Source organism: Pempheris klunzingeri, chromosome 9 (genome assembly GCF_042242105.1).
Source record: "Pempheris klunzingeri isolate RE-2024b chromosome 9, fPemKlu1.hap1, whole genome shotgun sequence".
Lineage (NCBI taxonomy): Eukaryota > Metazoa > Chordata > Actinopteri > Acropomatiformes > Pempheridae > Pempheris > Pempheris klunzingeri.
Genome location: NC_092020.1, coordinates 21067748 through 21088549, shown reverse-complemented (window position 1 = coordinate 21088549; position 20802 = coordinate 21067748). Strand labels below are relative to the sequence as shown.

At 42.2% G+C, this 20802-nt stretch overlaps 1 protein-coding gene across 1 annotated transcript in view; it reads left to right on the top strand.

Moving 5' to 3' along the window:
- Positions 1 to 13050, top strand: part of fat4 (FAT atypical cadherin 4) — a 102543-nt gene extending 89493 nt beyond the window's left edge. The window contains exons 12-17 of the mRNA XM_070836424.1: positions 2228 to 2313; positions 3607 to 3786; positions 4246 to 4370; positions 5402 to 5619; positions 7939 to 8200; positions 9983 to 13050. Coding sequence (XP_070692525.1) covers positions 2228 to 2313; positions 3607 to 3786; positions 4246 to 4370; positions 5402 to 5619; positions 7939 to 8200; positions 9983 to 11892 — 2781 coding nt within the window. The 3' untranslated portion in view covers positions 11893 to 13050. The remainder of the gene's footprint in view (positions 1 to 2227; positions 2314 to 3606; positions 3787 to 4245; positions 4371 to 5401; positions 5620 to 7938; positions 8201 to 9982) is intronic.
- The last annotated feature ends 7752 nt before the right edge of the window (positions 13051 to 20802 follow it).

Below are 20802 nucleotides of genomic sequence, written 5' to 3'. Positions count from 1 at the left end.
TTCATTCTCCTTTTAGCTCTGTTTTGGTCTCCACCACTTCCTGTGGGACACATCTGGCTCTAACTAGTGCTATAACTAGAAAAATTGAATGAATGTAAATTCTGTATTCTGTAAACGCAGTAAGTTCTCTTTAATGACTCTTACATGGCTCTTGCACGAGGTCAAATATTTCTGGAAACACCAGTTGCTGATGAGTTTTACAGATGTCATTTTTAAATTTTTCAAGCATAGCCAATTTAAATTTCATTCACCTCCATCCTATTGGAGTGGCAGAAGTCTTAAAATCTATGCAAATAAAACCTAAGCTATCTGCGTGGCTGGATATCACAGGGGTAAGTATGAGAAGTACTGTGATCATGTGAGAATAACTGACTGTCTGGAAAAGATCACAGGTGGGAACATCCAAGCAAGGGCTCAGATAGTTTATTTTAAATCAGGGTTTGAAGCCAGAACAATCCAGAAAAAATAGAAAAATGTTCTGTGAATAAGGTTTACAAATGCAGTTTGACAAATTAGGACTTGCTGTGTCTGATTAGCATCAGCAGGTAATTATCAAGCATTTGATTAGTTGAATTATTTGTCTTAGAAACAAGCACAAAACAAATGTGTAACAGCAGTTACTCAGTGTCTGCACCACAACAGAGAACTATGCTGTGGTCCTTCCATTACATTAGTCATGGGGAAAACAATGATCTCCAGCGGCGCTTTCTTCACATTTCCTTCGATGTTAGCCAAGCACAAAAACTCCTCACCTTTCTGTATTAATTTCCAAGGGGGTTGTTGAAATTAATATTGTCTCCACCACAGTGTGAGACCCTAGACACTGAGTGCAGTGCACTGTATTTAAGGCATGGCTGCTGTGCCTTTGATCACAGGAAAAGACATTAATGAAATGTTCATGTGCTTCAGACGCTCTTCATGGAGCTTCAGAGAGTCACGAATGTGTTTGAGACAAATGAGTCCTGTTGTTTCTCGCCTCGCCGCTGTCGCCCTGTTGGTGTGTGTTTAACTCTGACTAGTGCGACTCAAGTATACTAGAGAGAGAGTGTGTGTCTGTGTGTGTGCACTTGGTGGGGTCGTGCTCTCGTGGATGATTTGTGTTGGAGATCCGGGCCGGTGTGGTCCATGTTTACTTAAGATCCAGGAGAGGTGGAGCATGATTGCCCCGGTTTTTCAACACTTTCACACGCTTTTCCGGACAGTTTCCTCACCAGCCCATTTCTTTTCTTCCTAGTGGGGTCATTCCTTCTTTGAGCACAGAGAGTGCCAGAGAATAAGCCACATCTGGTCAAAAGCTTTCATACCATTCACAGGAAATAGGAAATGTTCTCTGTAATGTATGGCGGTTTATGCCACTCTCCCATCAACCACTATGATGAATTGATGAAATATAATTGGCCTAAATGCCGTTTAGTGGACAAAGCTCGCACTAACCTTTGAACAGGGCTACACAAATACTCAAGCAGAAATGATTTTATTGGTTGAAGTAACCTTCAATGGGTGGAAACAGAACCCTGGAGCGAAAGTTATGCTACAGTGCACAGGAAGATATTTAGTCTGACAAACGCTCATGGTTTTTCAGTCCTAAAGATGTGCACACAATAAGATTCCCTAGCTCTGTCCAACAATAACAAAAAACTATCTACTGTTACCCGTGTTTGTTGTTTTACATAATGTCTAAAAAATGTTTTTTATTCCACAAAATTAAGATGAAATTTGTTCAGATCAGATAAAACTGAAGCTTAAAAAACCTTAAACAATTTTCTCAAACGCCACATTAAAAAAAATGAGCTTTTTTGTTAAAGAAAACTTAATATGATAGTATTTCTTTAATCAATTTGTATTCAAGTACTTCCCAATATTGCTATGGAGTAGCAGTAAAAGTAAAGTAAGCTTATTCAGCCCCCATATAGATCATAAATAAATATTTCCTAACTAAAACTCAAGTTCAGAGCAGAGCAGTTAACCATGCCAAGTGTTTGTACTGAACCAGAATAGGTCAGTGGTGAAGTGGCTGATATTGATTGAGTGTTTGATGGGTCACCATCAGCCACAAACCAACAGTAAGCTCTGCATCCAAATATGTCATCCATAGTCTACCATTCAGAAAATGGAGTCTCCTCCAGGACCAGTGGTTGAATGAGGCAGTGTGAGTTAACAGCTGTTTCTTAACAACGATCACATGTGACATGCATATGTGTGTCTGTGTGTTCCTTTCATCACGTAGGCTGCATCCCTGACTGTGGACTTGTGTGGTGATGACCATGAACCAGGCTACTGTGCTGTGAGCAATGTGGCGGTACACACTGACTGGTAAGAAAATCACACACACACACACACACAGTATACACATGTTCCATTTCTATGATCTATCATACTGTATACTTAGAAACTGTGTTAACAGTTTCAGTACGAAGGTTTGAAAAATTTTATGTATCGTAACATTTCCCTTGCCGGGCAAAATAATGGAAAGTGATACATAACAATTACCTTTTCAGCACCTGGTATGAACGATAGCAAAAGGCCAATATCTGCACTGAAGTAATAACAATTGAATCTTTTTTCACACAGTGGTTGTTGGCTAGATGTTTCCAACCCTTTTTCATCTTGTGACCCCTTAAAACAAAGAACTGAGTCACTGATTGCATTTTGATTTGGATTTTTTGTTTTGTTCTATTTTAATACTTTTTAGGGCACAAAAAAATATTTCGTAATTCACAAAGATTATAATCATCTAGCGACCCGTCAGATTCATATTATGGCAGCCGTGACCCCCAATTTGGGAAGTATTGTTGTGAATAATGTGATTGACTGGCGACCAGTCCAGGATGTACCCCGCCTCTCGCTCAAAGTCAGCTGGGATTGGCTCCAGCCCCCCCCCCCACAACCCTGAAGGATAAGCAGTATAGACAATGGATGGATGGAGCTGAGGGTTAGAGTATATAGAGAAAAGATACAGAAATTGACACAGCTCTATGGAGAACTGAACCCTGTCACTAAAATACTACGTATCTGCATGAAAGCAAAGTGCTTCACTTGTAATATGCAGTTCTCATACATTTTTGTGCAATGATGATACAAAAATGACTCAAAGTTCAAATGAAGTCATGTGTTGTAAATATACAATATATGATGTAAACCTTCATTAAATTACTGGATGATCACTGCCTTTACACACAGTCAGCTCTGAGCCAGGCCTTGTGGGGTGAAAACTTAAGACATGTACATGTGTTTTTGTGTGTATAGGGGTACATGTGTGTGTGTGTGTGTGTGTGTGTGTGTGTGTGTGTGTCTGAGAGAAAGAGAGAGAGATCTATTTGGCAGATGAGGAAAGGCCACAGAGGTCTGCAGAAGGTTTATTTTGTAAGGGTCTCGGGACCATGTTGTTGTGAAACTTGCTGACCCACAGTGTCTTTCTGTGTGTGTGTGTGTGTGTGTGTGTGTGCGTGTGTGCGTGCGCGTGTGTGTGTGTGTGCACGCGCCTACCTCTGAATACTTGAATGCATTTCTGTGCATATGTACTTTTGTGTCTGTGTGCATTGAAGTCTTTGTGTGCTTCTGTTCATCTGTGTGTGTTCGTGTGTGTGTGTGTGTGTGTGTGTGCAGGATCCTGGACGTGCAGCCCAACAGGCTCTCGGTGGGAGGCGTCAGGTCAATAGAACCCGTCCTTCATCGGCGCGGCCAGGTTGCCACCCACGACTTTGTCGGCTGCATCATGGAGTTCGCCGTCAACGGCCGCCCACTGGAGCCCAGTCAGGCTCTGGCATCGCGTGGCATCCTTGACAGGTCCGCACAACCCAATCCCCCCCCCCTTACTCTCTCCATCATCTCCCTCTTCTTCCCATCTTCCCGTCTTCTCTAACCTCCTCGACTCTCGCTGTGGGACATCTGTTCACACTCTCAAACCCTCTCGAGAGATTTTAAAAAGATGTTTTTTTTGTTTTGTTTTTCTTTTTAATACAATCGGCAGATTTTTGACAGGGGAAACTATTTGCAGAATTCCGCAGATTTTTTTTTTTTTCTTTTCTGTCCTGCTGGTGAATAGTGAGGCGAGAACAGATCTTTTAATATGCTAATTCTCTTGGGGTTCTTTATGGGTGTTTTTTGTATTGCAGCACGGGGAGAAAAATCACAGCTCATCTGCCCCTTTTTTTTTGGAGTTTCTCTTTCGGTGGACCCCCAAGGCTGCCGACTGTGCGGCTGACTTGTCAAACTGACTGTCTGATTGTCGGTTTGTGTCTGTAGATGTCCGAGACTGGAAGGAGCCTGCACCGCCAGCCCCTGCAGACATGGGGGCACCTGTTTGGACCACTGGTCTTGGCAGCAGTGCCAGTGTGTAGATGGCTTCACTGGCAAATTCTGTGAGAAATGTAAGTATATGCCTTTGAAGTGTCTTTTTATTGCTGAGGCTGCACTTACTAAGGAATATTCTATCATGATTATTTATGATTCTTTCCTCATGAGTCATCGAACTGCACCATGTAGCTTAATATAGGCCACATCATGGCAACTAAGTTTTATATCAAAGCATTTGTGTGTTTCATTATACAAATACAAAGGCTTGACATCAGAGAACTAAAACAGTCTAAAACCTTTGAGGCTCACAAACACTGTTCGCTACTGTGTAAGGTGCTATAGTGTGTTTAGCAATATCACCAATAATCATGATCACATTTATTATAAGACTTCCATATTATTACGGGGAACAAACAAACTCATTACTTGAGAGATCTGGGAACACTGGACTTTTTTGTGTTTGCCATCAGGTTTGCTTTTGTGGGAAATCTGCTGATTTGTTTCATGGCACGCAACGGGATCACAGCTCTTTTCTAGAATATAGAATATAATAAATTACAGTTTTAATGTAAATCAATATAAACAACAAACACCTAAAAAACTCATTTTAATTTTAACTGTGTATATAAATCCAACTTCAAAAGGAATTTTTGCTGTGCTAAGGTTTACTGTCTTTTTTCACACCATGAAATTTTGTTTGTTTTAGTGTTTTATTAACATTTTTAATGGCTACATATTGTATGCTTGTTAGAGTTAATGTAAGTTTATCGTGACTTGAAACAAAAATGACATCATATTGTATATTAGCAATCTCCAGACACCGGGGGGATTACATTTCAGGTATTTAGGTTACACTCTAAAGACGGTATTGGTATTGGTCAGTGTCTTGCACACGGGCTGTTGTGTTGATTGACCTGCATCTTTCACTGATGGGAAGGTATTTGTAACCACCGGTTAGAATGCAAGGACCAACTTGTGGTTAAGGCAGTAGGATTAGGAAAATCATTTGGACCTGCGCGTCTGCCAGTGGAAATATGAGTTTAACAGTTGCCTGTGAAACTTATTTGAAGTCAGACTGAGGACATTCTCTGTCTTTCTCCCACAGACATGACAGCAGACACTGCCCTGTCCCTGGATGGTACCGGCCGCCTGGACTACTCACTGAAGCAGGGCCCTAAACGTGACCTTCTTCTGAGACAGTCGCTGCAGGGCACGACCTCCGACCCCGCCAGTGCCAGCAGGTTGGAGCTCAAGTTCAGGACGCGCAGCAAGAGTGGCACTCTGCTGCATGTGCAGGAGAGCAGCAACTACACTACTGTTAAGGTACGTGAAAAACAGGAAGCGAAGCTCATGCGAGCATCAATGATGTGGCAATATACGTAGAAGCATTGCATTCAGCATTGCAAGCTTGCATTCAGACCCCAATAATCATTCATGTATCGGCTCTGCTTTTGCATGGTCTCTTCCAAAGTCGCTCTGCATCCAAGGATACTATACTATGACACAGGGAATGGTCCCATGTACACATTACCCCAGCTTGATTGTCATCTTTAAGATTATTTCCAATTGAACAGCGCAGCCACAGTCACTATTATTATCAGCGACTAGCCAGGCTGCACACTGACAAGATTTGTTTGCTAACCTGCAAGTAATAATTAGTTCATGATCATGATTGGTTTCTAGTCAGTGTATTCGCAGCTTTGGCTCATCCTTTTGCTCGTGACGACAGAGCTGAGGTCCTGCGATATGGCTGCCAGATGATAAATTGCATCACCAAGAGCATCATGAGCAGTCATGAGCATTTGTTGGTTCGTGTGTGTGCAAACAAACACTACACTGATGCTGAAAGGTCCTCTGAATATTTGGACTCCAAGATCCCAACATTAGTTTAATTTAAACATGTCTACATATCAGTACACCGTCTCCTTACTTTGATTCATCCCTTACGACGGCCGTCACCACCCCACACGCTCTCTCCAAATATAAACTATAGCCAAACTTTATGGGTCTCTCTCAGCCCCCCCCCCTTTAGTCTAATTCCTTTTTTTCTCTTCTCATCCTGTTCAGCACCCCCTCCCTCTGACTGATCCTGGGCAGCTGCCCAAAGAGGCCTGAGTGCTCATTCATCCTCTTCAATTTTCCTTTTAGACCCCCTCTACCCTCACCAGCATCAACCCCTTCCCACTTTAGCATCAGACTTTCTCTGTTATGATTTTGTTTTCCAGCTCCGAGCAGCTTCTGGTGCTCATTGAATCAACCATCACAGCCTTCTAAACAGTCCAGAAAAGTATCATAAGTATCCTGATGCTCAAAAAGTAGAGCAGCAGGGGAATACATACTGTATATGTATATGTTGAGAGTCAGAACTATATATACTGAGATATAAAAAAAAAAACAAGATGTTTAATAGATAAACTTCATGATTGGTTTTCCAGGTTTAGTGCACTCAGTATTCTTTGGCTTTGGGGACTTTCCGCTTTTCCCATTTTAAATCAATTCTCCCGGAAGCTACTTCTCATTGCTGATTTTGGGGGTCTTTGAAAAGGGAAGAGAACAGGATTACTTTTCCATCGAAGTGGGGAGTACACATATGAGATTACCATGCACAGTGTAAGCCGCAAATTTGTTGCCCATGCCAAAGTGAGCTTGATTAATTTCTTTTAAAGATGCACTCTGTCCTCTCTTTTCTGGAAAGAGCCTTTACCAGTGGGTGTTTGAATGAGCATGTTTCCTCTGAATTTGTTGTTAGCAAGCTTCTGATCATCATCTGGCTGAATAACATTTGCTAGACACACAAGTCGTGAGAACATGATTAACTGCAGTGTCTCCCGCCGGGAAGAAGATTTATGAGCGGCAAGCTGCATTTTTGTTTTTGATCTCTGACCTCAACATCAAATTCAGAAAGCAGTGTGGCTGTAGTTTAGTGGAGACTTCCTCTCATCGCTCATGATTGATGCTGACATGATAAGTCATTGCATTAATCAGAAAAACTGCATTTTTAACCCTAGTTTGTGCAACTCCCCTCAGAGCGCATTATTTATCATATGCTTTAAAATAAGAATTACAACAATACGCAGATCAGCGATTGAGCAATCTGTCAAATGTGTCAATCTGGTGTCCACTCTAATCTAATCTTTGACGTGCTGCTTAATGTGGATATTAACATGGAGAAAGATGACAAGACTTAACTTATTGAACTCTGTCCACCACTCCGGTCAGACTGAAATATCTCTCTAAAGTATTGGATGGATTGCCGTGACATTTTGACGTTCATGGTCCCCAAAGGATCAATCCTCCTGACTTTAAGGAATCATCAAACTGTCACAGCATGTGAACTTAAACCACTGAGATCAAATTTGGTGTGGTAATGCTTTGGTAATGTACAACTAAGATAAGACCGCCCACAAACTATTTTTCATTAATTGTGACTTTTATTCAAAACGGCTCATGTTTGTGTCTCTCCCAGGAAGATATTCTTTTAGAGTAGCTAACTAAATGAAATGAAATTAATTGCAAGTTAACCTGAATTTGATAGGTCTACTTTCATCCTTTGTGTGAGCAATGACCCATTAACCCATTTTAAACTCATCAATAGAGTAAATGTGACCACCGCTCAACCTCCAACTGTGTTCCCTCTCTCAGCTGAGGAATGGCAACATCCACTACATCTCAGATGCGGGCGTTGGGGGGAAGGTGGAGCGGACCATTGGAGACGCAGTGCTGTCAGACGGTCAGTGGCACACACTCCACCTGGTCAAGAACAGCTCCGTCACGGTGCTCCAGGTTGACAGCAGCCACTCCAGGGCCATCCAGCATGCCACCCAGGACTTTGGAGGTCTCAGCGTTATGACCTTTTCCTTAGGAGGGATCCCACCCGGACCTGCTCAGCAGAAAACTGCAGCAGGTGAGGCTCAATAGTGTTTTTATTACTCTTGGGTTAGGGAGAAATGGGACAGTGGGTCATGCAGATAATGTACATGCACATTTCAATGTAGTTGTCAGTTTGTGGTGGGAATGGGTCGTGTTCCTTTCAAGAGACTGCAAGCTGCTAGTCTACCATAAAGAATTTCAAAATTATGAGTTTCAGCCGACAGTTTTAGTGCCCCATGATGATCTAAATGCCGTCTCAGAGGCTTTTCTACCCCTTTAAGAGAACATTTCATAGGAAAACACTGGATTTTTGTAATGTTTTGACAAGAAATTTGTCATATTTAAAGTCTAAAAATCTCAGTTTAGATGTTGCCCTCTCTATGCCAGACAAACCCTTATTGTATGTACAATGTATTTACATGCATGTGTGTCATTGTACATGTGTATGTAGGTGCTGTGTCAAACACACATGCTGAAGCTTTCAAAAACTGGCATATCACCAAGACACTCACCCACTTTTTATCCACTGTAAATTACTAATGCAGCAGTGTTTTTACATGTTATGGAAACCTCATCTGCATGCTTTAAGTGTGTGCACATGTACATACTGTACTACTTGTGTGTGTGACAGAGAACTCATGAGCTTGTGAGTCCTTATAAATCCAGTACAAACTTTTTTTCCCAAATGAATTAACGGTCTGCTGTGCAAACTGCTGACCATATTTGGTGGCCATCCAAAAAGACTCTAAAACTGGCCTGAAATCTGTTTCTATTTGACACTACTGAGATTTACCTACTATGAATTTACTGTAGTTGGATAAATGTTTTTTATAAGAGAATCATTTATGGACAAAATAACTAATATTGATTTAATTTGACTTTGGCTTGGAGCGCCCGCCTCTGCAGGCTTTTGGTGTTTTTATCTTATTTCCATGGACTCTCATCTCCATTTAGACTTAAATCACAGATCAGATGTTCACTAGCATGAGTTAGGAACAGTTTGGAAAAGGTGAAAGAGAGGGTTTCCAGAGGGAAGTAATGCAACACAGTAAATTTTAGAATTCCACAGGAGGGAAAAACTAACTTAATACTATGGACTAATATGGTAAAAATTAGCAATTTGAATGATTTGTTGACCTTTTTACCCAATTACCAGAGCATATTTAAAACAAGTATTCTAAGCATGCAGATCTGTGGCAGACTGCCTATTCACCAAGCCATATCTCAATGTGTGTCTGAGCAGTCGTGTTTTGTTGTGTACTCACTTTTCAAGAGCTAATGAAAAGACACAAATGGATTTAATCTGCACTGGGATAAATTCAATAAAAATCTATTTACATCGGTGAGGCAGTGCTGTTAGGCAACACACGAAACAAAAGATTGAATTAGACACAGAGATATTCATCCAACCCAGATGTATGTCTTGAAGCTATAATGGCTCTGATGATGGATTCTCTTTTAGAAAATATTTCATAGTTCCTTTAAATTGGCCAGTGATTAACTCGACCCATTTTTTGAAATGTGATTTTTTTTTTTGAGGAGATGCTTTCCATAAGGAAGTTTCACTTGTTTTGTTGTTTTTTTATCCTAAGCTTGAACCAATTACCCATCTAAACAAAATTCCTTTAGCTCTGATTATGGCTCTCAGTTCCTGTTATTTACAAGGGAGCGAGCCGGCGTCGGCAGACATTTTCAAAACCAATCAGTCTGGTGGCAATCGGAAATGATTCCCCTCCAGGCCACTGTTATGTCCTTGTTAACTGCTGATGGCTGTTTCTTGTTATCTGATCCTGTTTTCTCTCTTACGCATTTGCAGGTTTCGACGGCTGCTTGGCCTATGTGAAGTACAATGGGGAGAACCTTCCATTTACTGGAGAGCACAGCCTTGTCACCTTAACTAAGACCAGCTCGTCTGTCAAAATCGGCTGCAGGGGTCCCAACCTGTGTGAGAGCAACCCATGCTGGGATGGCTTGATGTGTGTCAACCAGTGGTACACATACCAGTGTGTTCCACCCGGCGACTGCGCCTCTAATCCCTGCCAGAACCATGGCAGCTGTGTGCCGGACACCCGCTCAGGTTTCACTTGCGTCTGCTCCGAATTCTACACAGGCAAGACTTGTGAGACCTTGGTGGCCTGTCTGGGCGTCCAGTGCCCTCAGGGTACTGTTTGCAAGACAGCTAACAATGGTGGGTTTGTCTGCAGCCCGAGCCCCACAGCTGAGACAATGGTCCTCCCCATCTGGGCAGTGCCTGCTATTGTTGGCAGCTGTGCCACTGTCCTCGCGTTGGTGGTGCTGAGCCTGATCCTGTGCAACCACTGCAAGGACCGCAACAAGACCAAAGTGCCAAAAGAACCCAAGGAGAAGAAACCCAAGGAGAAGAAGAAGAAGAAAAAGAAGAAGGGTAGTGAAAATGTAGCGTTCGATGACCCAGATAACATCCCGCCATACGGGGATGACATGACGGTACGGAAGCAACCGGAAGGGAACCCCAAACCAGACATCATTGAGAGGGAGAACCCCTATCTGATCTATGACGAAACAGACATTCCCCACAACAATGAGACTGTTCCCAGTGCTCCCTGTGCCCCCTGTAATGGCCCAGAGGCAGATATTGAACACTATGACATAGACAATGCCAGCAGTATCGCCCCTTCAGATGCAGATATCATCCAACACTACAAGCAGTTCCGCAGCCACACACCCAAGTTTTCCATCCAGAGACACAGCCCACTGGGCTTCGCCAGACAGTCTCCCCTACCACTTGGAGCAACAAGCTACACCTACCAGCCTCAGTACACCCAAGCACTGAGGTCCACCCCGCTCAGCCACTCCCACTCAGCGTGCCCCACCCCAAACCCTCTCTCCAGACACTCCCCAGCTCCATTCACTAAGCCTTCCTCATTTTACCGAAACACTCCAACCAGAGAACTCAACCTGGCTCGCCGTGAGGGCAGTCCACTGGACCTGCACAGTGACATGTGTCAGCCACCACCCATGTTCAACTATGCCACCCGGCTGGGGAGGCGCAGCAAGAGTCCACAGACCATGGCCAGCCACGGCCATACCTCTAGGCCCGGCAGTCGGCTCAAGCAGCCGATTGAGCAGATCCCCCTTGAGACGGGGCCTCCTGTGGGGCTGTCCATTGAGGAAGTGGAGCGGCTTAACACTCCACGTCCACGCAACCCCAGCATCTGTAGCGCTGACCACGGGCGCTCCAGCTCAGAAGAGGACTGCCGCAGGCCGCTGTCGAGGGTCCGCAACCCTGCCGATGGCATCCCTGCCCCAGAGTCCTCTTCAGAAAGTGACTCACATGACTCCTTCACTTGCTCAGAGATGGAGTACGACCGGGAGAAGCCAGTGTCTTACAGCTCCCGAGTTCCTAAGCTCTCACAAGTCAATGAGTCAGACGCCGACGATGAGGATTACAGTGGAAGGCTCAAGCAGAGGCGGTACTCAAGCCGGAGGGCAGAGGGAGGGCCTGGCATTGCCCAGATGCCGCCTACAGAGCAGCACTACACCCTGCCCCACAGACTTGGCCAGCAAGCTGGGGGCTTCAACTGGGACAATCTGTTGAACTGGGGTCCTGGTTTTGGACATTATGTAGATGTGTTCAAGGACTTAGCCTTGCTTCCGGAAAATGCGGCAGCAAAAGACATTGAAATGAACAGTGGAGATGGCTCAGTGACCATTCTAAATGAAGGAGAAGCTGAGCAATATGTATGAGACTATTTATTACGATGTTGTAGAATATGGTGATGTTCTCCATTTAAAAAAAAAAAAAAGAAGAAAAAGGAAGACTGTATATTTCGAGAGAACATTGGACTACCTGTTTTTTTTTTACATTATTCGAAAATATAAGACGACTTTCAATGCAGTAAGGCAGTAAAAATGGCACCTGTAACATGATTTTGTCATTAGCCTCCTTGGAATAGTTTACCAGTCTTTTCTAGATCCAAACTAAACTGTACAATCGTGCATTCATCTCTCTGAGGCCTCATTACAGCGTATCCATTGACACTGAATGGCTCAAAAAAAGAGAAAAAAGAAATCCATGTCTGAATTCCTTTTAGTGACTGCAAAGCTCCATTCATGTTATCTTGATCAAACATTTCTGTTTTTTATTACCAATATTGCCTCTCCTTTCCAAAAACTTCTACTACTTCACAGCTGAGAGATAAGACAGTAGATAATATTAACACTCACAGGAAGAGAATTCCAATGGGCAGTAGAGCAAAAGGAAACTCTGTCTTTTCAGGGGTCAATTTTTAATTTTCTTAAAAGGAAGCATATGTGTTTGATCTGTCTGCACCTGTAGGTGACAGGACACAGCCCTTGGTGTGAAAGTAAGCACACCGTTTTGCTCGCACGGTATGGTGGACCCCACCAATGTTATGATTCCTTTTCTCTCTGTCTGTCTTTGCCCTGGTGTGTTTTCTCACAGAAGACTGGCTAAATGCTCCAAGAGTGAGGATTAATCAAGTCCCCTGCCTTACAGACATTTGAGGATTTCAGTACGGGGGAGGACTTTTCCTCTTCTGTTTTTCTGGCCTGAGTTCAGTGGGAGAGGAGGTTTTTTTGGGGGGGGGATAGCGTTGTTTGTCACAAATTTTCAAGTGTTTTTCAGGCAGCGACAATGATGATGATGATTATAATGCTGATAATGATGATGTATGGATCCTATAAATATGACCCCAACTAAAACACTATGAACTTGTGTACATTTTTTTAATTCATGAGAAATCATGGAGTCATTTGTTGTTGGTGTCTTTGTCCATTATTTTGACATGTATGGTTTCTACATTTTTGTACTGTTTATTAACTTAAATTACTTAAGCTGTGTTTTTATGGATATTTTCATATGCTGAAATGTATGTTCTTACTTTCGGGGAAAGTAAGATTGAAGACTTATTTTTTACATTTGTTACATATGTAACATCAGTATTTTCCACTTTTGATAAAACTATAACATGCTGTATGCTTTGTACCTGTAAAAAGCCAATAACAGAATAAAAAAAGTATTTATTTAAAAGCTGCTTCAGAAACTTTTTCTTTCCTGCAGTGGTAAGCAACTGATTTAGATGCATGTAAGCGTTGGCAGTTTTTCAAGCTGAGATTACTTCTGATCCCAAATCTTTTGGGTGGTAAGGTATTCTATATTCAAGGCTCACTCTGTGCAGTCTTTAAATAATACTGAGTCTGAACAAAACATTTAAAAAGGCATTTCAGGACCCGAATGAAACTGAGCCACCTCACTCACAGCCAAGCAAAACATCAAGCGGACTCTGCGACGCAGGGCCCTATATTGCTTTCAACAATTATTTACATCTGGCTTATTGAGCAGAACCCCTTTTTTTGTTATAGCTCAGTGATTCGGTATGCAACATGCTTATCTTCTCCGTCATCGAGGGGAGAGAGGCCACGAGAGAAAACGCAGGGAGCCGTGAACCCAGAGAAGAGTGACAGCCTGAATCTGGATAAATTACTACAGCCTCATGGAGGGGCTCGGCCCTGCAGAGCACTCTGTTGACCGAAGCCTTCTTTGGGAAGGCTGTGCCACGCTGATGCTGAGATAATAACACTCACAATGATAATGAGAGTGTGGGTGGGTGGTGGGCCGAGTAAATAGGAGATGAATTCAAATAAACCTCACAGCATCTCCTCTGGTATGACATAGCAGGCTCTGATAGGTGTCAGGCAGAGGCAACTTCAGGAGTAAACCCCCCACCTCCTCCCATAGGTAAGCAGGAGAGGCTTGTATATACAAAGGGCACATTGTTCTACAGTATGGTGAGATGTAAAACACTCATGAGGACTGACATGAATCTGTCTTCCTGATTTTCTTGGGGGCAGGGTGGGTGGTGGTGGGAGATAGGGGGTTCTTTTTTTCCAGGAGTGCTGTTTTTGGATATTGTCCAGATGGCTGCTGGACTTCACTGAATGGCAGAGGAGCTTATGATGTGTTTAAGGATTAATTGCAGTATATATCTTAAGTGCGAACATTGCATGTTACATTATAGGACATGGCTCTTACAAAAATACAATGTATGTTATTCCTGTCGGCTCAAATGGATATGGGTGCTGTTTCAGTAAGCAATATGCTATTTGCGTTAGTAAAGTAATGAAATATGCACAACTACACATGATTACAGTTCTCATTTTAGAGAGCCATGCAGCAAAGTAATCGTGTGCGCTTCATAAAGATGCAGAGATCAGATTGGAGCCAACAAGTCTGTCATAATGGATTTTGCAGATTTACACATTAAAGGTATTCTGTTTGAATGAGGGTGCGAAAGAGTCGCTGTTCAATTTCCCCATGGAGCTCCTATAGAGAACCAACTTTTTTACCCCCTGAATCCACAAATGTCATCAAAACATAATTCCCATTAAGACGATTTCCATGTTGACATAGGGACTTTCCCCAGTATTTATGAAAGGATGTGGAATTTAGCTGAGATTGACTTCCTTGAAACAGAGAGTTCCTCCCCAAAAATCACCCCAAAAGCTTGTTTATAATGATTGATTATTCTGAGTCCTCATACAGCTTCAGCACCTCCCTAATTTTGACTTCAATGGCTCTTAATTAAAACCACACCTATTGCTGGAACAAAGAAGATGTTTTACTCTTGTTGGTTGGTGTTAAGAGTCTTTTGACTAAAAATAAGACATTCCATACAAAAAACAGTTCTTTTTCAATGGTAGTAGGTCCTGGATTATTTATTGTCCTAGGTAGGATGTCATAGGGGTTTAAGAGGATGGCCATGTGGTTTGACTCTGGTTAAACACGTCATGTCTTCCATCTCTCCCCTCATTTTCTGTTATCTCTTTACTGTTAGCTATATAAATCTATGAAAAAAATGTTCACTCCAGACAGAACCAGTAAAGGTTTGATATTTTGGTAAAGATGCTATTTGCTCCTGGTGTCAGCAGCCAAAATGCTATTTACACCTGAGGGGAATGGCCAATGTGGCTAGTTCCACCTAGGTGTTTATCCTCCTGAGAACCAGAAGAGAACAATTTCAGCTCTAGGTTCACTTCCTCAGTTTTTCTGGAGCTTTTGACCAGATGTCAGGGACCTGTTCCATCTGAGTGGGACTACCCTTAAATGTTACATTGTACATGCAACATTTTTATCTCCTGTATATGGCGAATTCTGACACCTCAAATCCATTTGGGCAAAATGGATTTCCTGTCTTTTACAGCTGTATGTTACAATAAAGCTGACCCAGTGCTCAAAATTAAAGCAGAAGGCAATCAAGTGTCTTTTAAAGCGATTACAACTTTCACCTTGGACCTGTGCTGTTCAACAAAGCCGGAATTAAAATAATCATTGTCCCTACATATGTATGCCCTGCAGCACTAGTGGCAAGCATAAAAACAGAATGGCCTATGTCCCATTTTTAGATGTCAGGGGTTACAGTATTCACACCTCTAGACCCGATGCAGTATATACCCACATCCTCAGCTCCCACCATACCACTCAGTGTGTCTCCTGTCATTAGCAGAGTCTTCATATGGCTCTGCATTATAATGGACAAATCACCGGTTCATCCTCTGAGGGCTTACATGTGAAACAACATTAACGCTCCACAAATTATCACCGGCTCTTAGTGAAGCTCTCCATTTCACATCTGCATCAAAGCTGCGAAGCTCACCCTCGATAAGTGTTCTTCAAAACTGTGTGTACTGCAGCCAGCTGAAGCCTTTCAACACACATGAAAGCTTCAGCGACTTGGAGCTGTTTGGAAATGAAAGAGAAAGATAGATGTTTTTGAGTGTGTGTGTGTGTGTGTGTGTGAGGAAGACGATGGTTGTCCCATCTTTGGAAAAGAGCCTTTCTTCCTCCTCGACTGTAAAACTCTGCGGTTTTCACTCCGGCATCGAGGGGTTTGGATTAAGTGCGACTCTGGTTGCCACCAGCTTGAGAACATTTATAGAAGTGTATGATGGATGCTAAACAGACGACATCACCATCATGAGACCCCTGGCTCAAGTGTCACTGTGCTGTCAGGGAGTCGCTCTGTCAGGCTCCGCAGAGGCAGCACATCTGTTTCTGATCCCATGTGTGACATTCTGCTGCTTCAGCGATTTCGGAGTTTTGTTTTGTTTTCTAATTCGAGGAGATGCTGCTGACTTAAGTGCCGGTTAACTCACTGTGTTTTTGGCAACCGGCAGAGCTGTCGCTCCTCTGGGACAGAGAGGACTCTCCCAGCTGGTCCCACCGGTTTCTTTTGCTTTGACAAAACAGATGTTGGTATTGTTTACATTGGCTTGGGTTAAAATGAAACACAGTGGGATGAATTTGATGACCAACACACACTGTTTGCAGGAGTCTACCCTGTTGGTGGGTTGTACCAGCCAGTATCAACTTTAAGTTTTAAATGAATTGTGTTTTATTTTACAAATGTGTTGCTATAAAGCTGCGCTTTTTTTTGTTTGGTTGTATTTTTTAAATGTGGTTAATATCAGATTCCACTCATGGCCCTCAACTGACCTGCATGAGAGAGAGCCAAAATAGGGAAAGAAATCAATTAAGTTTTATAATGATTACAAAATTTGAAGATGCCACGGTTCAGAAAAGAGTCTGAAATAAACACAGGAGTTAATGAAATGCTTAGTTTGAATAATATGATTTGTTTTTATCCATACTGTGTCACATAAATGGGATTAAATTGGTTTCAATATTTTAGGACTAAACAAGCTTAACTATGATTGAGACCTCTTGGTCTGCCCATGCTATCTAGTTTCATCATCCTCATTGTCTATAATTCTCCTGATCACTGTCTTTGCAGCGCAGCACCGCCTTTCATTTTACACCATGCTATTCCTCACCTGGCCACCAGTTGTCCTCAGCGTATTTGATTTTGTGCCCTAACACACTGCCTGAGCACTCACCTGTCCACACACCTGCTCCACATTTGTCATCAGGCTCTATATTCTGTGTGCTCCTCAGTCGACGCTCAACCCTTTGGTAGATTTTCTTATAAACTCAGTTTCAAAGCCTTGTGTTTGTTCTGCTCTTTACTTGAGTATTTTAACTCTGTGTTGTACTTTATACTGCTACTTTACTACATTTCAGATGGAAATATTGTACTTTACCACTACTGTATTCAGATGCAATACAATATAAGTTTTTTGTTAGTATTATCATATCCATGACAAGGATTAGGGTTTGAAATCACATCTTGAAGCGTATCAGTCCCCTGTTTACTCACTGCCTTATTTGACAGGAAGACGGCGAGCACTTCAGGCACATCACAGCACGTACGCACAGTTGGCACAGGTCTCTGTCCACAAGTCTGGGCATCAGCCCTTAACAGGATTTCAACTCTCTTCCTGAAGTTCTTTAATCACTCTGCAGTCCAGCTGAACCACAGCTCCATCTGACCATCTTCAAGAGGGGTCTGCTACGAATCACTCATGATCCGCGGCTTCCACGCAAAAACATAGCATAAATGATGGTCAACAAGCAAGTCACTCAGGCAGGGCCAAAACCCCAAGACCAGAATATAGCACAACACACACACAAACACACACACAGAAGTCTCCATGTGGCCAAAAATGCTTGGTGTGGGTGGACTGGCTATCTAAATGTTTACTGTTCCTCCAGCCACTGCCTCGGTCTAACAGCCACTTTGAAGGACTCGGAGGCAGTTTAATAGAGACAATAAATGTGTGACACTGTTTGTTTTGTTTCTTTACAATAGATAAAACTTAATTTGACAACTATGAGGGTAACAATTATGTTTAAATCTTTAAGTTGCACAATTATGGTCATAACCCTGCTTGAAGTGCAAGATGAGAGATGAGATGAGATGATCACGAATAGTCATTATAAGTGTTTGATTGAGGACGTGGATTTTTTAATTGCATTTCTGCAGCTTAAATCAACATCATGGTTTTTTTCAACTGCAGCAGTGACTCAGGAAATGAAACTGAATGCCTCAGTATTGCAGTTCTGTAACTTTTAATGACAACAAATAACATTAGCTCCATTTGATCCCCAACGATCAACTGTACTTCTCTACATTATAGGTGCGTTGTGTATTTCTAACTTGGATATGGCACATTTCCTGTGGATTTTTTTGGCTTATCGTGCACTCGTGTGCCACAGGTTTGGGCAGGACAGTAGCATTTCTTTTATTGTGCTGAGTTAAGGAGAACGTTACTGTGAGCTGAAAACAATGCTGGCCCCGCTGCCAAGATCTTACTTCAGCAAAACAAACATCCGTGATTGAACTGAGGGAGGTTGTTGTTCAGTCCAAACCACAATCAGCATCTGCAGAAAGAGGAAAAAAAGTTGGGTTTTTTTGCACTTATGTAGCAATGTAATACAAGGATACTTCACCTAAAATTGAGATAACATTAAAACAATTCAACTACCATGTCACACACACTTTAAGTAGGAATTTGTACGTACATTTCCAGGCTTTATTACAGTTAAACGTATTTTCCCCATCAGACAAGTTAAACTTTGTCGAAACAATTTTATTTTCATCATCATTTGCTTTATTTGTTTGTTACAAGGTAGTTAGAGGGATTTTTGCAAATACTTTAATGCAGCTTTATGGATCATGAACACGGGAATTTATGACTCCTGAGTCAATGCGTTACGCCTTGTGTATTTGTCTTATATGCTTTTATGCATCTGGCTACAAGGAGAATTTCCCCGCAGGGACAATAAAGATGAATTGAAATCGAGAGGATCAGAGCACAGACACAAGGAGCAGCAGCAGCAGCAGCAGCAGCAGCAGCAGCAGCGAGCAGGGATTCAGCTCTTTGTTAAAGGCACACAGTGGAGTTTTCAATGTAAACAAACAACTTTCAAAGTTTCTCACCAAACCTTCCGGTTGGGCAAAGGCGATGAATGTATTTCCTACCTGCTAAAACTTTTTTACAATTGTTTTGAACCCTGCATCGCTAACACAGACTTGTAATGATAATCTCATATTATTATTTACTGTATTATTCATGGATTCCTCCTTGTGCGTTATCTGCTACAGCTGGTGGAAACATGCATTACACATTAACGCATTAATAGAGCTGGATATGTCAGCCACATCAGCCTTGATCCCAGTGTGTCCCAGCGGCCAATCAGGGTACTGCAGCAACTGCTCCAACAGCCATAGTGGAAACATGACCCTAGGGATGGTAATGTCAGAGTGTCATCTGGTCCACCACTTTGGTCCAGAGTAAAATATCTCTACAGTTATTGGATGGATTTCCATTAAATTTTGTACAGATATTCATGTTCCTTAGTGGATGCCTCCTTAAGACTTGGGCCACGATATTTGTGGTTTTAAATGGATTGGACCTTGATGATCCTCTGACTCTTTGTCTTGTGCTATTATTTTTTTTTTTTTTCTCCAGTGCTTTGGTTTATGACTCCCATCAACTTCAGCTGTACTTTCTTTTTATTGCTAATTAGCAAAAGTTTGCATGCTAACATTTGTTAATTAGCACTTAGCACTTTTACCATGCTAATTTAATTTACTGAATATGGTTAACATTATGCCTAAATCATCATCATCATCATCATCATCATCATACAATTTTCAGGCCCCCAAAAATGTAGCCTAAGAAGGAAAAATCCTTCTTTGTTTGAACAACTAATGACCATTCAGCGTGTGATTAGTTCATAAGATATTTCTTATTATTATTGATTCTCAAGCAAAATAGCAGTTCAACATAAGATTAAGGTGAGAGCAACCTCAAACATCTTGTCCCATGATTTTCTAGTGCAAACTGAGACGTGGTGCAGATGCAAGTAAACAGTCAAAACAAAAAGCCTACCTCTTTCTGAGGAAACCAGACAGAGGAACACGTTCTGTAATTGTTCCCTACACTTTCTTTTTCAAGTGATTTTACAGACTGTGCACGACAGCCCACACTATATGTAAGTAATGTAACGCTGATGTCTTCTCTCAGCGACAGCGTCTTATAAAACACAGGAACAGCTGCTCTGCGCTATATGCAATTACCACATATTTCTCTGCAGCCTGCCTGTTGTGATGTTTATGAAACCCAAGTGTTTCTGTCTGTGTCCTGGTGCAAGAGTGTGAATGTGTGTGAAGCACGTACATAAACTCTCTCTCCAACACCAACACACACACACAGACACACGCACACAGGTGTATGCACATACAGTACAGTAAACAGCTCCCATACTATACACAAAACCAGCTGTAACTGCTCCTTTTGACCCTTCTGCTTGTTCCCATGTGCTGGTTTCCATGCTTTGCCCTGGATGGTTATTAGTTATGATGCCTGTAGGAAATGGCAAAGGCTAAATGTCACAATCCACAACACCAGCGTGGATAATCTGTTTCCTAAATTTAAAATTGGCTGTGCTGGGTGGTTTGGGAGTTGGCAGCATTTGGATGGCTCTGTGCCCATTATTACAACTACAGAACTACAGGACAACTACAGAACTGTGCAGAATGAATGTATCTGCCCCGCTAAACTGGACGAAAAAACGCAACATCTGAAAGGACAGCTCATTAAAACCATTAGCACAATATATGCTCCTCATTAGCACATGACAGCCATTTAGCCGATAACAGATTCCCGGTTTTGCTAACACCTGTTGGAATTTTGTTGTTGAATAGTTTGCAATAGCCTCCTCTACGCACGTTT